Genomic DNA, 15,939 nt, shown 5'->3' with positions numbered 1-15,939 from the left:
TTTGGTGAGAGGAGTTAACACATCCTGATAGCTTTCTGTAACAGGCAGCACCCAAGCTACAGGGAAGATTAATTAAATCCCTGCAACTCGCAAAATTGACAGGCTGCCTCATTTTCTATTCGTGAATCTATGATTAGAGTAGGTTCAACCAACTTAATACACCATTTTTGTTACGTTGTGAGAGGACGGGCTGAATACCTACAGGATAAGGTTAGCTCATGTGTACGTCATAACAAGTGGAGGTGAATATAGGTGGTGCTTGAGGTGTATGATAGATATATGTGACTGGGTTTCAGAACTTGGTGGTGGCGGACCTGAGCGAGGTGCAGTGGAACCAAACATCTGGACTGTGTGGTCGGCTGGACGGTCATCCCGACAATGACTGGAGCAACTCTGATGGCACTCCAGTGACCAACATTCACTCCTTCTTGTACTCTTGGAAGGCTGGGATCTTAGGGGGTTAGTATTCCTGCCATGATGATTGGTATAACATCTCTTGAGCTTTATTATAGTCTTTATATCTTGACTCATTACCTCTCTCCAAATAACAATAAACTCTATTAATTTACCTGATGAATAAAGTGTGGGGGCATGTTAGTGTGGGGTAGGTTTAAGTGGGGCATGTTTATGAGGGTGCATGTTTATGAGGGTGCATGTTTATGTGGGTGTATGTTTATGTGGGTAAATGTTTGTATTTGTGTATGCTTCTGTGGGTGGATATCTGTGTGGATTCATGTTTGTGTGTAATTACCTGAGTGTAATTACCTAAGTGTAGTTATAGGATGAGAGCTATGCTCGTGGTGTCCCATCTTCACAGCACACACAAACATACATGCACTCCAGCAGCCACACAAACATACATGCACTCCAGCAGCCACACAAACATACATGCACTCCAGCAGCCACACAAATATACATGCACTCCAGCAACCACACAAACATACATGCACTCCAGCAGCCACACAAACATACATGCACTCCAGCAGCCACACAAACGTTACTTACATTGATTCATGGTTATGGGGTGGAATCCAAGGAATGGAGCTTGTTGTAAGCAACCATAGTTGAATACATTCAGACATATATTCAGTATATCCAGATATGCACCATACACAAATACATTTGCGTGCATATTTATGAATGTGTGTACATACAATGAATAATGTTTATATATATAAATTTGTGGGTACATGTAATTAATGTACTTTTATTGTCTCACCAAATTACGTTATCGATGAACATTCTCCAATTCGCAACACGACAGATGATCTTCTGTGGATTATTACAGGATCTATAATAATTTACCTGAGAAACTGTTGTCTCCACAGAGTCGTGTCTGAGAGAACCAAATACGACACATCCTTGTGAAGACATCTCTGTGGCTTACCAGGCGGATCAGTTTTGCTCTCGGCTAATTAATGACAAGAGGTTCAACAGATGTCGTCAGGTGAGTTATTTCCTCTCTCACTTGCATTGCCTTCTTTGTGAAGATGCCCTGGACCAGCTTGCCATGTAGGAAGTTGCAATTTCCAACCTCATATAGTGTTATATTTCTCCTGCTGGTATTACACCATGTAACACCAGTATAGTCCCTCGCAACTTTTTCTTGAGATGATTTCGGGGCTTAGCGTCTCCGTGGCCTGATCCTCGACCAGGCCTCCTTTTTGTTACACACCCTTAGGAAGCAGCCATAGAATTTGTCTAACTCCCAGGTACCTATTTACTGCTAGGTGAACTGGCACATCAGGGTAAAAGAAACTCTGCCCATTTTGTTTCCACCGAGAATCAAACACGGAACCACAGGACTACGAATCTGAAGCACTGTCCACTCAGCTGTCAAGCCCCCTATAAGCCTGGTGTCGGTCATTGGTTCTTTTGAGCAATGCCTGCAGCACTTGTTTCATCAGTAAGTCTACTTCTATAATAGACTGGACAAAGCTCATCATTGGAAATAATGACTCGCATGAATATGTCGATAAAATACTGTTAATACTGGCATTGCCAGAATTTTCAGTTTCAAAACCTCATTTTGTGCAATTTTCTCCCATAATCCAATCACTAATTGATTTCTTTCAATATTTTATAATTCAGCTCTTAACAAACTTTTGTCTCCAAATTGAGCTGCTTTGTAAAGCAGGCAATTGCATCTCAAAATTACCCAAATTAATGTACTGCAACATTTCCAATTTGTTTGTCTAATGTTACTAGATGAATTTGATGAATTTAAATGAATTTTGATGAATTTTGCAGATGCAAATTACCTGAATTTCTGCAAATGACCTGAATTTAGTAAATCTGACAAAAAAAATGATCAACAATTGAATCAATGATGCTTGCAAATTGCATTTCAAAACTCTGAATGTCTGTTTCCCCATTTGCTGCTTCATTTGGCATTAATGATAATCTTTATTATGGATGGGGTTTAAAGAATCAAGGGGTGGCACTGCATGCCAGCAACATTTGCATGCGTGCCACCCTGGGCACGCGTTCCATAGTTTTGCCACCTCTATCCTTAGCTGATGACTGACCTCTCCCAGAATGCAACCCACAACAGTTACCTAACTCTTTAACATTTTAGATATTAAAATAGCTTGAGGCAGCCTCCTGTTATTATCGTACACATTATAGTTACTTGAGGCTATTCCTAGAAATCTTGCATTCTTTGGATATTTGAACTTACCTCCCAAGAAGTTGGGAGTTCTGTAGTTAATATAATAGTTCACGTCTCAATTTCTTCATCAATACCCAACTCCCATTCGTACTTTGTGTATTGCTTTCTCATCTTTTGACGTTCTTGATGTTACGAGAAAATAAGTTTCCTTAATCAGTTTCTCTAACTTCACTTCTAAGCCTCATGTTGCTATTTACATGGCATTTGTTCTCGTGAGTTGTGTATATTCATTTCTTGAACCCAAATGAAAATGTCTGAAAATTGCTGGTGTTTCGTTTTCCTCACAGTTTAGCAGAGAGCCTGGTCTTTTATGGGTACTCATCGACACAGAAAGATGGTTAAACTAGGTGAGTCACAACACCTTGGTCACCTTTGGCTTACGGCATCTCAAGGTAATAAAGGGAGGTGAAATTCAACACATGGATCACCTGCAGAAGATCAAGGTGTTAGATAAATCACAACACGTTAACCATTCGCATCAGTGACACGAGGTGTTCTCAAGGGCACCAACAAACCTTGGTTACATACCAACATGTCCTCAAAAACATTACACCGCATTTTGTACTCTATTATCCCCAAAATACGGGGTACGATGTAAGATAGCAGCTCACAAACACCTCTGTTTTCTATGGATAGGTTGGTTAGGTAAGTGTCTTGGGATCTCACGTCTTAGTACCCTGTATTTAGTCCATTGTGAAAACTCAAGAGAACGGGTTGCACCACAGGCTAGAATATGAAGTGAATTATAATACTTCATACCTCCTGCATGCATTCAAAGTGGGAGCCTCAAGTGAGACTGGTGTGCGAGGCTGCACACCATTTTAATAAGTCACCAACTCAACAATTATTTTACTTAGGAATAAATACACTGCAATTTTTCCTTGTCTCTTTATTTGATAGGTAAACTGAGGCTGCAGTTTTGTTGTGTTTTGAAAACCTGTTGCATACTTATAATGGTTAACATAGGTAGTGTTGTGGCGGGTAAAGAACCATGTGTGTGTGTATGCAGGCGGTGAACGTGGAGCCCTTTGTCAACACCTGCCGCTGGGACTACTGTGGCTGTGACTCCCAGGACCGGGAGACGTGCGCCTGCCAGTCCTTCGCCGCCTTCTCCAGAGAATGTGTCAACACTGGGGAAATAACTGGATCATGGCGCTCACCGGACTTGTGCCGTAAGTTTCTAACCCACATTTATCTATATTTCTTTACAATATGTTTGTGTTCAAATCATATATGCAACTTTGTCCAGTCGTGTTGGTCGAGTGGTTAAGGTGTCCTGTACGCCAGACGCAGAGTGCTCCTGGCAGTTTGGGTTCGAGTCACTTCTGGGGTGTGAGTTTTCAGTTGCATATATGCCTGGAGACCGTTCAGGCTTGTTCGCATTTGTGTTCCTCTCGTGTGCCCCAAAGAATGAGGTGATTTGATAAAATACCATGCCCAAGATTACCATCAGAGTGCCGGCGGGGTTGGATGGGGAATTAGCCTCGGCTACCATCCTCTTTTGTTCGGTCGTGTTGGTCGAGTGGTTAAGGTGCCCTGTACGCCAGATGCAGAGTGCTACATACAAACACACACATACACATATATATAACATGGTGGCAACAATCTTATTGGAACGACTTACGGACCATTAGTGATGCATGTCAGCTACATAGTTTTCCTGAGACTGATATACACCAATTGAATCTACCCTGCCTCCCCCAGGCAGCATACTGGAAAAACTCTCCTACTGTAACTGTTCCTTCCATAAAGTTAACTTGCCAGTTATTAAAAAAATTATAAATATACATTCCTACTGGCTATTCAATACTTAGGTAACTTCAACCTGTAAGGTGTTGAAACATAGTCAGTAGTTTACATATTCTCAACTAATCATGTCGCCAGCAGCGCTGTAAAAACCCCGGGACCAACCAGCTGACACGAGATATGAACTTGTTGACAGAGAAATCACAATGGCGTGATATATCAATGAAAATCATTTTAAAGCATTGGAGTGACTTGAACATGCATTCTTTTTTATGTACTTGTTTTTCTCCCTTGTTTTTCTCTATGAACCACCCTGGTCATTACACTGCTAAATTTTTTGCTGAATTAGAATATGCTGACCTTCACAAGTCTCATAATAATTCCTATCATCTTGCTGTGTTTAGTCCAAATATACTGTAATACGAGAGGCTGATAAATTTCAGTCCAAAACACCATCAGTGCCAAAGACGATTTGCTTAACAATTTAAATATGCTAATGTTTGCCCCAATCTTCAAAAAATGAAGAGAGTGCGCACAAGGAAACTATCCACGCTCCATCATCTTGATCTGAGAGATGTTATCATAAGGTACCTAACAAAACACAACCTAATCAAAGCATCGTATCAGCCTCATCAAACTTCGCCAAATGACTCCATGGAAGTGAAAAATGGTTTAATTAAATTATTCACATTTCTAGAAACTTTGTCAATTCAATGATCATGTGTTTTTTGTGACTTTCTTAGAGACGTTCGATGAAGCTCCATACAAAAGATCGTCCCCAAAAATATAGGGGAAAAATAGTAGGCTTGATTAACACTGACTGACAGCACTTAAATTAGTTGTAAGTGAAAATGAATGTGATGTTTCAGATTCAGATTCAGATGTTTATTCAGGTAAGGTATATACATACAAGTGATGTTACATTAATGGATTGATATATAGATAGATCTAGTACATACAATGCCTAAAGCCACTATTACGCAATGCGTTTCGGGCAATGTATAATGTTTCAGGGTGGTGCACCACAAAGCTGCATTTTGTGGCCCGCCATCATAGCAACATACATTGCTGACGTTACCAAAATCTCTCGTACCACTTTCAGTATATTTGCAAGTGATAAAAAGTCTTATGGAAGACTAGTTGATGAAAAAGTGTTTATATGGAAAATCACTCATGTGAACTGTCAACAGTGCTTAGCTTAGTGAAGGAAAAATATTAATCTAAGTTCAAACTTAAACTTCAAAGTAGTTCTAGAATAAATGGTGATGAAAAGTTTTTGGGGAAAATATAATGTGGAAGTCACTACATGAAGATTGCAGTGACATGGAAGATGCGTCACTGTAGCACACTAACTGTGGGTGATCATCAGCCGCACACAGTGTGACACAACTTGCCACTACCAGTATTATAAACCTATACAACAACTTGCAAGTTTCTTAGAGCACGAGCCGTGGGTGTAGCTGCAGAATACAGAAAGGAACTGACATCATTTTTAAAGTAGAACAAAGTACAGGAATTTATGTTGAGAAGTACAGTCCAGGAAACAAGTCCTCAGCTGAAAATATTGTCCTGCTCCCTGTAGCAAAATAAAATACAAGTCAAAAAGTACACGACTAATTAAAAATGGTTGAACAAGGGGAAGCAGGTGCAACTTAATAAAAAAAAACGAGTCACAGCAAATCCATACCTGCCATAGCCTTGCCTGACCCTGTGTGTTCTGCCGCCACACTACACCCACCCAGCCTCTGCAATTGTAAAAGCTCTTCCCAAGGTTCTGTTATTTATATAATCTTAAACTAGTTTTTAAGGTTTTGCAAAAAAGTCATTTCATTTTCTTTTAACAATTTGTTTTCATGTTTGAGTTATTCATGTTACTTAATGAATATTAAACAGATTCCTTTGTTGATAAGACAGTGCTTAAAATATTGGGATAAATATTTACAACTTTTATGGCATTATCCATCTTATATGCATAGGATTTCAACCTATTTAATAATGTAATAACTGTGCACTGACTATATATATAGAGTGCATTACAAATGTTAATGTGACTGCAGCACTGAGGTGTGAGGGGGGCCTGGTGTACAACCCGTGCATGCAGGCCAGCCAGACCCGGTGTGGCCAGGCGGAGGACGAAGAGTGGCCAGAGTTCTGTGTGGAGGGCTGCGACTGTCCCCCCAGCCTGCTGCTTCACAACGGCCGCTGCATCAACCCCAGCAACTGCCCCTGCACCTATCACAACAAGCAGTACAACATTGGCGACATCGTGTTTAATGACTGCAACTCTTGGTCAGTAGCCTCTTGTGCTAAAAGCAGTCTTAGACAATTGCTGTACACTATCTACACTTGTCAAATATCTATATATTTTATTTATTTATTTATTTATTTATTTGTATACATGAATTACATTGGGTTTGTGAGAGTACATAACATTGGTGTTCTTACATTCTTACAAAGTCACTAACATGCGTAGGATTTCGGGCATTTGAGACAACCTTACTTCATATTCAGGAGCCAATTGAGGAGGTAGCAAGGTACTGTACAGCCTTTTGTGAGGTGTTGGTGCAGGACCTTCATGGTCACATGATGCATTAAAGGTGTCGGAAGAAGTATTTTAGCCTGCTGAAAGCCATTCAGCAAATACTTATACTATTTGTTTTTTTTTAGGAAACCTGCAAGATGGAATCGCTTTTGTACCGTTTAATTTCATTTTGTTCATTTATTATGCACCCCATACCCAGTCTGTGGGCAGTAGTGGAAAGGGTTACGGAGGCACATAATGGGTTCAGTTAATGTCTATATCGATAGTCTTTTATGGCATGTATATTCAACCAGTTACATATTGACTAAACATTTGTAGAATATATAGTAGAGACCTTTGCTGTTTTTTCAGCATGAAGCCCGTCTTCCATTTTCTCACTACTGAGATTTTGTCTTCAGGTGACCTGCCATATTTTAATTTAAAATATCTTTTGTGTTAATTTTTTTGTTCTACAATATGGCATACTTTACTGGATATGTTTTCCATGCTGTGTTACCTGTGGTATAAATGTTTGATGTAGCATCAATGTCACCTGTGGCACCACTGTTACCTGTAGCACCACTGTTACCTGTGGCACCACTGTTACCTGTGACATCAATATTACTGATGGCACCACTGTTACCTGTGGCACCACTGTTACCTGTGGCACCACTGTTACCTGTGGCACCACTGTTACCTATGGCACCACTGTTACTTGTGGTATCAATGTTACCTGTGGCATCACTGTTACCTGTGGCACCACTGTTACCTGTGGCACCACTATTACATATGGCAATATTGTGGCTGGTGGCATCAATGTTACCAGTGACCCAAAGACCCAACCGAAATTGCTGCACAACCACATCAGAAGGTAAGCAACAGTGAAGGAACATGTAATGAAACTGAGGATTGGGGCAGACAGTTTCACTACAAATGAAAAGGAGGTGTGTGAAGAACTCAGTAAAAGATTCCTGGATGTCTTCACATTAGAGCAAGGAGAAGTTCCTGAACTAAAAGAGGGAAATGTTCAACCAGGCATCACTGGAGGAGGCCCGACACTCAACGCCTCCACGTCCTCCTCAAGCCAGGCAGAAGACAGCTTGAGAAGGGAAAAGAATCATAAGACCAAAAGCCAAATGCCCATGGGTGCACAAATCCTACGCAATCAACGATGCTGAAAGAGAAGGAACCTGCACACGACACTGCAAAAGGCCAACATCCAGAGAAAGCACAGGGGCGAACAAGCACTCATTAAGGTGCTCAAACGCGCCCCCCAGGTAAACCTGCAGAACTGTAGAAGTTTCATGCCAATCAAGCGTGCGGGTCCGACAGATCCCATGCCATGCCCCCAACGAAAAGAATGGGGAGTCTGCCAGCCAGGAAGACTCCTAAACCTCCAAACGCACCCAAAACTGGGAAGATCCGAACTCAAAAGAGAACGGGTCCATCAAAGAGGCATAAACTGGGTCTCGCAGGAGGTATGCAGCAAGAACATCCCAAACCTCCTTTGCGGAGATACAAGAAGTAGAAAACCTCCGGACCGACCGGACCGAGGTACCCAAAGGTGCTTGGAATTATACCCGGGGAGGAGCCGAACCCAAATCATACTCATACAGGGAAGGGGGTAAGAAAACGCCTCCCCCTGCAACAATAAGCCCCGCGAGGAACCTAACATGCAATGCGGATGCTGCCTGTACCCTAACAGCAACATCATCAGAATAAAACTGGAGCACAAGCAGAGAAAACGACTCGCAAGACTCCGGGTCAAAATTGTTGTTAACCCAACAGGCAGCATGAAGGAGGCAAAACAGGTGACTGTCACCCTGCGACAAGAGCACACAGCAACCTTCAAACCCACACAAGGCAGGCAGGAACTCGGAAGACGCATCCATGGGTCCACCGAGTCCCGACAGGGTTTTCCAGGGCCCATAGGGTAACAACTACAGGACGCCCAGGCAAGATGTTGCTAACCGGTTAACACCCAAACTAACAAGGGGAAGATGCTAACACTGAAACCCCTATGACGTATACAAGCACGGGGGCCTAGCAGAGGGCCACCAAAACAGTATCGGGAACTATAGTCCCACCAGGCAGACCCCCACCAGGCAAAGAAAAACAAAAGAAAAGAAAACCCCCGCAAAAGTACACCGTCCCCAGAGGCAACAGGAACCGGTCGCCGCGTAGGTGGCAGGTCGAGCAACACTTTGATGCCCTAACCAGCACAACACCGCTCCCTACCCAAGGCCAAACAAGGGCCCCCAAGCCCCAGCTGGCCCCAATGGCGCGGCAAATGCCGAGCTGCAAGAACCCCTACGGGAACAGTTCCCAAACGCCCCAGGGGAGATAACTCTGACATGCAGGGGTAGTACTCACAGGGTGCATAGGGAAGGAAGCCCCTAAGCGCATGCAGCCCCGGCACTGACGAGGTAGTTGCCTAACGCCTAACCTAACCTAAGGCACCTAATAGCTGAGTGGACAGCACTTCAAATTCGTAGTCCTGAGGTTCCGAGTTCAATCCCCGGTGGAGGCGGAGACAAATGGTAAAAAAAAATTCTTTCACCCTGATGCCCCTGTTACCTAGCAGTAAATAGGTACCTGGGAGTTAGACAGCTGCTACGGGCTGCTTCCTGGGGGGTGTGTAACAAAAAAGAGGGCTGGTCGAGGACCGGGCCGCGGGGACGCTAAGCCCTGAAAGCATCTCAAGATAACCTCAAGATACTCCTGGCCACCACACACCACAACAAGACAGCAGAGAACCCCACACAGGCAAACGTTGGCCAGGAATTTGAGGCCAGAGAAGCGTCTGTCCCGGTTGACATTAGCTTACGAACTGGAGAGCTGGGCAGCTGGCGTGGTGAGGTCTGGGGCCCCCCCTTCCCCCCTTGGGGAGGGGAGGGGAGGGCTGTGCGGACAAGTGGTAAGGCAGTAAAGTGTGATGTTTGCTTGTTTGCTTGTTTCCTTGGGATTGTAGGGAGTTTCTACCTCTGTTCGGTTTTTTGTTTTAATTTCTTACCATGTAGGGTTTGTTTTGTTATGCTTACCTTTAATAATAATAATACAGTATAATAATAATAATAATAATAATAATAATAATAATAATAATAATAATAATAATAATAATAATAATAATTTATTTAGGAAAAGTACATACATAGCTGCAGAGTTACAGTACAAACATTCTGTTTGACTTAAAGATAGAGGTAGTACATACAGTACCTAAAGCCACTAGTATGCATAGTGTTTCGGGCAAAAATGGTTGCGTAACGGTTGCCAAAAACGGTTGCCTTTCTGGGTGCCTATCCCCAGTCAATGGCAGATAAGGAAAACCCTCAACCACAGGGGGGTGTTCCAGGGCCATTGCTCCCTGAAACCTCTCTGAAGGGGCCAGGTTCCGGCTCTGGTCTCTGGTAGGTCTGAACTCCATAGCTAATGTCCCGGTCTAATATAAAGTACATTAGCTCAATAAGCTCCAGGGAGCCATAGGGGCTCCCCACAGAAATAAAAGTAAAACATCTGGAGTGTAAAAACTTTGTAACAAATCACCAGCATGGGTTCAGAGATGACAAATCTTGCCTCACAACTCTAATAGAATTCTATGACATGGTAACAAAAATTAGGCAAGAAAGAGAAGGGTGGGCAGACTGCATATTTTTTCATTGCCAAAAAAGCCTTTGACACAGTACCCTATAAGAAACTAGTACATAAGTTGCAGAAGCAGGTAGGAAGAAAAGGGAAGGTTCTCCATTGGATACGGTAATACCTAAAGAGCAGAAGACAGTGAGTCACTGTGAGGGGTGAGGTCTTGGAGTGGCGAGATGTCACTAGTGGAGTCCTGCAGGGTTCAGTCCTTGAACCTATCCTGTTTCTGATATGTGTAAACGATCTCCCAGAGGAAATAAATCTATTCCTCTCAATGTTTGCTGTTGATGTGAATATTATGAGTAGGATTAATACAATGGAAGTAAGCAGGAGGCTTCAAGATAACCTTGATACGGTGAATGAATGGGCCAACAAAAGGCTACTAGAGTTTATCTCTAGTAAATGTAAAGTAATAAAGCTAGATGCGGGTGCAGGAGACCTGACACAAGGTACCAAATAAATGGGAGATAAGGTCGTCCACGAAGCCGGCAGAGAGAAGTATCTTGGAGTTGATATCATGCTGAATCTCTCTCCTGAAGCCCACATCAAAAGGATATCATAAGCGGAGGATGCAAGGCTGGCTAACATCAGAAATTAGTGCAGGGAACCATTTAGAACCTTGTCTACAATGTATGTCAGACAAATCCTGGAGTATGCGGCTCCAGCATAAAGAAGACAGAAGAGGTAGGGGGAGAGACATGATTGTCACAAAAGTTATTATGGAAATTGACAGGGTAGATAAAGACAGATTATTTAATACGGGTTGGAAGGGAAAACTCGCACACGGGGACACAGATAGAAACCGAGTATCCAAAGGAGCCACGAAAACATGTGAAATAATTTTTCGGTGTCAGAATAGTTAATAAATGGAATGCATTAGGCAGTGGTGTGCTGGAGGCAGACTCCATACACAGTTTCAAATATAGATATAATAGAGTTCAATAGACTCAGGAACTTGTACACTAGAAGATTGAGAGTTGAGAGGTGGGACTAAGGAGCTGAAGCTCAACTCCTGCAATCACAATTAGATGAGTGCAGCTCATGCCTGGGAGGAGAGTGGTGATCATGACATTGTCCACAGCCCATGCCTGGGAGGAGAGTGGTGATCATGACATTGTCTACAGCCCGTGCCTGGGAGGAGAGTAAGTGATCATGTCATATTGTCCACAGCACGTGCCTGGGAGGAGAGTAAGTGATCATGTCATATTGTCCACAGCACGTGCCTGGGAGGAAAGTGGGTGTGTACAGAGGTAAAGTGCAGTGCCCGCTGTGCTGTGGTGGGAGACCCTCATTACACTACCTTTGATGGCCGCCATTTTGACTTCATGGGCATGTGTTCGTACTACCTGGTCCAGGGTGAAGACTTCAGCATCGAGGCCGAGAACACGCCCTGCGCTGGCACCATTTCTGATGTGAGTATCCATCACAGCTTTATTGAGCTCCACACACAAATGTGTGTGCTTAATTGTACTGTACCTCTAAACCATTGTACCAGACATGTACCGCTAAATCACAGTTAAAGACTGGTACCTGTAGGTCACCATACTAATAATCTACTTCAATGCATGAGGAATAAATTTTATGGAGTCGTTGTTCTAGAAAGTGTTGCTTGTTTATTAATATTTGCACTGATGTTACTCTTTAATATCAAACCCATGTTTATCATCAATTTAGTAGGCCTCTCCTAATTGTTTTGTGAACCCAGACTACTGATACAACATGTACTAGAGGCTCACATTACAGTGCCCATTCTCTGTTGATGCTCATGGGAAGAGCAGAGTAGATGACCTTATGGCAAGTGTCGGGTAGATAACATGTTTACAGAAGGGAATAAGATTAATGACCTACTATTGGGAACAGTAGAGTAGATGACCTTTGAGAAGGGATTCAGTAGGTGTAGTTGTCTCATGTGTGCTGTAAGTAAAGTGAAAACAAGTTGTTTTCTTCTCTTTACTAATAAAAATGTATATCTTGGGAGAGTTGAGATAATATAGGTGTTGCCAATATGCATCTATATGTGAGGGAAGTTCTTGGAATTTTGAGGGGAGGTCTTAGAATTGTGTGGGAATCTTTGGGATTTTGATGGACGGTTTTATAATTGTGTGGGAATCTTTGGGATTTTGATGGACGGTTTTATAATTGTGAGGTATGTTTAAGAGTTGAGGCTTTTCATGCATATAAGGTATAGCTAGGGATTGAAGTCAGGTCTAGGAATTATAACAGAAATGGAAATTTAATTTTGGAAATTGTGAGGTAAGTTAACTGGTTGTATTAGTGCTAAGAAATATGAGACAGATTTATTAATTTTGGGATAGACCTGTAAAGTGTGATGTAAACTTACGGGCTTTAACATAAGTATTTAAGCCGTTTGGAGGTACCCAGGAATTTTGAGTAATGCCTAAGACCTATGGAAGAGCTAGGAATTTTGAGGGTGGCTAGAAGCTCGGTCTTAAGGTCCTGATTTTGTGATGTAGACGTTGTAGCTGTGAAGAAAACCTGCAAATTCTTAAAAGGCCTAAGGATTTTTGTGGACAGTTGAGCAAGTACTAAAACACATGTTATTCTCCTGTAAACATGCATCAATAGCTCTTCCTCTCCCTACAGAACATGCACATCCAAAATGCAGAGGTGGTTCATTTTCCATCTTGTACCAAGTCGGTGACGATCCGTATAGGGAAAACTGTCATTCACCTCAAACAGCGCAGGGAGATCACTGTCAATGGCAATGAGCTCAGGAAACTGCCTACTTGGGTCAAGGGCGCATATATCAAGAATCCTTCAAATCTGTTTGTCTTGGGTAATACATTATCTTTGTCTTTATTGCCTATCATACATCAGATGTCTAGCACTGAGAATTTTATGTAAAAACACACATTTCTTAATAGGTAATTGAATTATTTTTGTTGTAAAATATCAGTAAATGTAATAAATATATATAATTAGTGAGTGTGAGCTTCCATCTTGTGATGGAAGTGTTGATCTCATGTTTTGCTGTGAGAACTGCTGCCAGTTTTGTCCTTTTTCATATCTTTTGAACTATATTAATATGTTTACCTTTTACTTATTTACATAACAAGATTACTATTCTTTTTATTATTTCAATATTTTTATAACCATCTCTGGTAAAATTGTACAACCCATAGCCTTGGAGAAACTCACATCATTTGTCTAAATTTGTGAGAATAATTGCTTGTCCTTCCACTTGTTTTTATTATTATTTTATTCTTTAATATACACATGGTAGCAGAATTGATTGGCTATATAATATGATAAAAAAGAGCACGGAAATTTGTTGCCTAAAGGCTGTAGTAAAGTAAATGTATATTGGATAGTTGAGCTGACCAACGGGCTGGCGGTGTGGTGGGATGGCCACTCCCGCGTCTACGTTGACGCCCCCGCCAAGTTCCGGGACAAGACGGCCGGCCTCTGCGGCACCTTCACCGACAACCAGCACGACGACTTCCTCACACCTGAGGGAGACGTCGAGACCAGTCCTATACTCTTTGGTAACAAGTGGAAGACAGCACAGGTTGGTGATACTGTCTTGTGAGATTTTAGGGGTACGGATCGTATCATTGTCATGTGAGATTAGTGGTGTAGAGATTGTAACATTGTCATACGAGATTAGTGTGGTATAGTTGGTAACATTGGCATGTGAGATTAGTCGTGTAGAGATGGCAATACTGGTATAAATTTGCTAATATAATCTGTTGTGATGTGAGTGTTAGGTTTTGTTTTTGTATATTTCCTGCCCTCATAACATGTGGTACACAAATACATTACTCCACATGGCCTCATGCATACAGTACACAAATACATTACCCCACATGGCATCGTGCATACAGTACACAAATACATTACCCCACATGGCCTCATGCATACAGTACACAAATACATTACCCCACATGGCCTCATGCATACAGTACACAAATACATTACCCCACATGGCCTCATGCATATGGTACACAAATACATGTATCCACATGGATATATTTGAATGTGTATTAAAACACATTTGTATTTGCATATAAATATCAAGAAACAAATGGTTGTGTATGTGTGGTTTTTATGATACATCTTAATGTAAATTTTCATGAACTAGCTGCATGTTTTCAGAAATTTAGTTACAAGATTTTGCTTTATTTTTTGCAAGATATTACTGCATATTAGCAAGTTCTTATTGTATATTTGCACAAGAGCTCCCTTTTGTGTTTTTCAAAGCTGCCATGCAAGTGGACCACCATTAAAGTGTGTATTACCTTTCACAGGTATGCCCAGACGGACCAGGGGTAGATAAGACGAGTCCTTGCGACAAGCACGTGGAGATCAAGGCTCAGGCCGAGAACTACTGTCAGAACGTCAAGTCAAGAGTCTTTGCTGGTGAGAACACCCCTGCTCTTTATAATCTTGGCTTTCATTAGTATCTTCAGCTTTCGTACTTATGCAAGATCTTGTCTATATAACTGCATGCAAGTCTTAAGAGACACAAGACGGTTCACCTATAAATTTTAAATCCCTTCATAACTATACTCAGTCTAACCTAAATTAACCTAATCTATCCCAACTCAATGTAACCTAACCAAACTTAACATAGCCTAAGCTAATACATGCTAGCCTAACAATATATATGGCTTTAACCCTTAACATGCTCGGGGTTTAATATCCTGTCATCCCCACAGGCGCATGTCATTTTGAAAAAAAAAAAAATATTTTTTCTTTCTAACCTATTAATTTGTGTTCACTGACCACGGGAAAAATAATAAAAAAATCGTAAGTGGCATATATTGCTCGCTATAGGGCAGGGAAGTCTGGCAAATTATAGGCGCTGACTCAGCATGCGTCCCAGGCGGTCTGTTGCTCGCAAGCTGTCAGGCCGGAGTTGCCACAAAGAGATAATTACCGAATTATTTCAATGTCTCTGATTGATTTTTCATACTTTTTTTGCTGTAATATTATTCAATAGTGTGTAGTTTGATATATTTAGATAATAAAATGAGTGAATCATTGGTGTACTCAAAAATATGGTGTGCATATTATTGATTCAATTATGTTCATCAATCAGTGAACAAATACTTTGTCGGTTATTACACTATAAGCACAGGTTATATATAAGTATCTGCATGTTTTGTTCACCATAACGAACCAGTAAGTAGCTATTATGAATCAAAAAGTAATGAGGAGTGACCGCCGTGTACCAGCCAGCCACTCCCGCCCTCCCTCATCTGACTCACCCACATTCTCCTCCCACAATAATGTTTTTGCTATAATTCACTATATACAGACGTTATATATAAGTATCTACATGTTTTGTTCACCATAACTGTACATCTAAGCTTGTATGGTGAGTAAAGGCACAAAGATG

General features: G+C 41.6%; 1 protein-coding gene across 1 annotated transcript in view; it reads left to right on the top strand.

Moving 5' to 3' along the window:
• LOC123745537 (hemocytin) overlaps positions 1–15,939 on the top strand; it is a 246,400-nt gene that overhangs the window by 34,365 nt on the left and 196,096 nt on the right. The window contains 8 exon segments of the mRNA XM_045726149.2: positions 297–459; positions 1,329–1,447; positions 3,681–3,843; positions 6,475–6,706; positions 11,794–11,989; positions 13,182–13,374; positions 13,910–14,106; positions 14,846–14,957. Of these exon segments, the coding sequence (XP_045582105.2) occupies positions 297–459; positions 1,329–1,447; positions 3,681–3,843; positions 6,475–6,706; positions 11,794–11,989; positions 13,182–13,374; positions 13,910–14,106; positions 14,846–14,957 (1,375 nt within the window).

This window comes from Procambarus clarkii, chromosome 71 (genome assembly GCF_040958095.1).
Source record: "Procambarus clarkii isolate CNS0578487 chromosome 71, FALCON_Pclarkii_2.0, whole genome shotgun sequence".
NCBI lineage: Eukaryota > Metazoa > Arthropoda > Malacostraca > Decapoda > Cambaridae > Procambarus > Procambarus clarkii.
The sequence above is the reverse complement of the archived record's forward strand: the minus strand, read 5'-3'. Positions and strand labels throughout refer to the sequence as shown.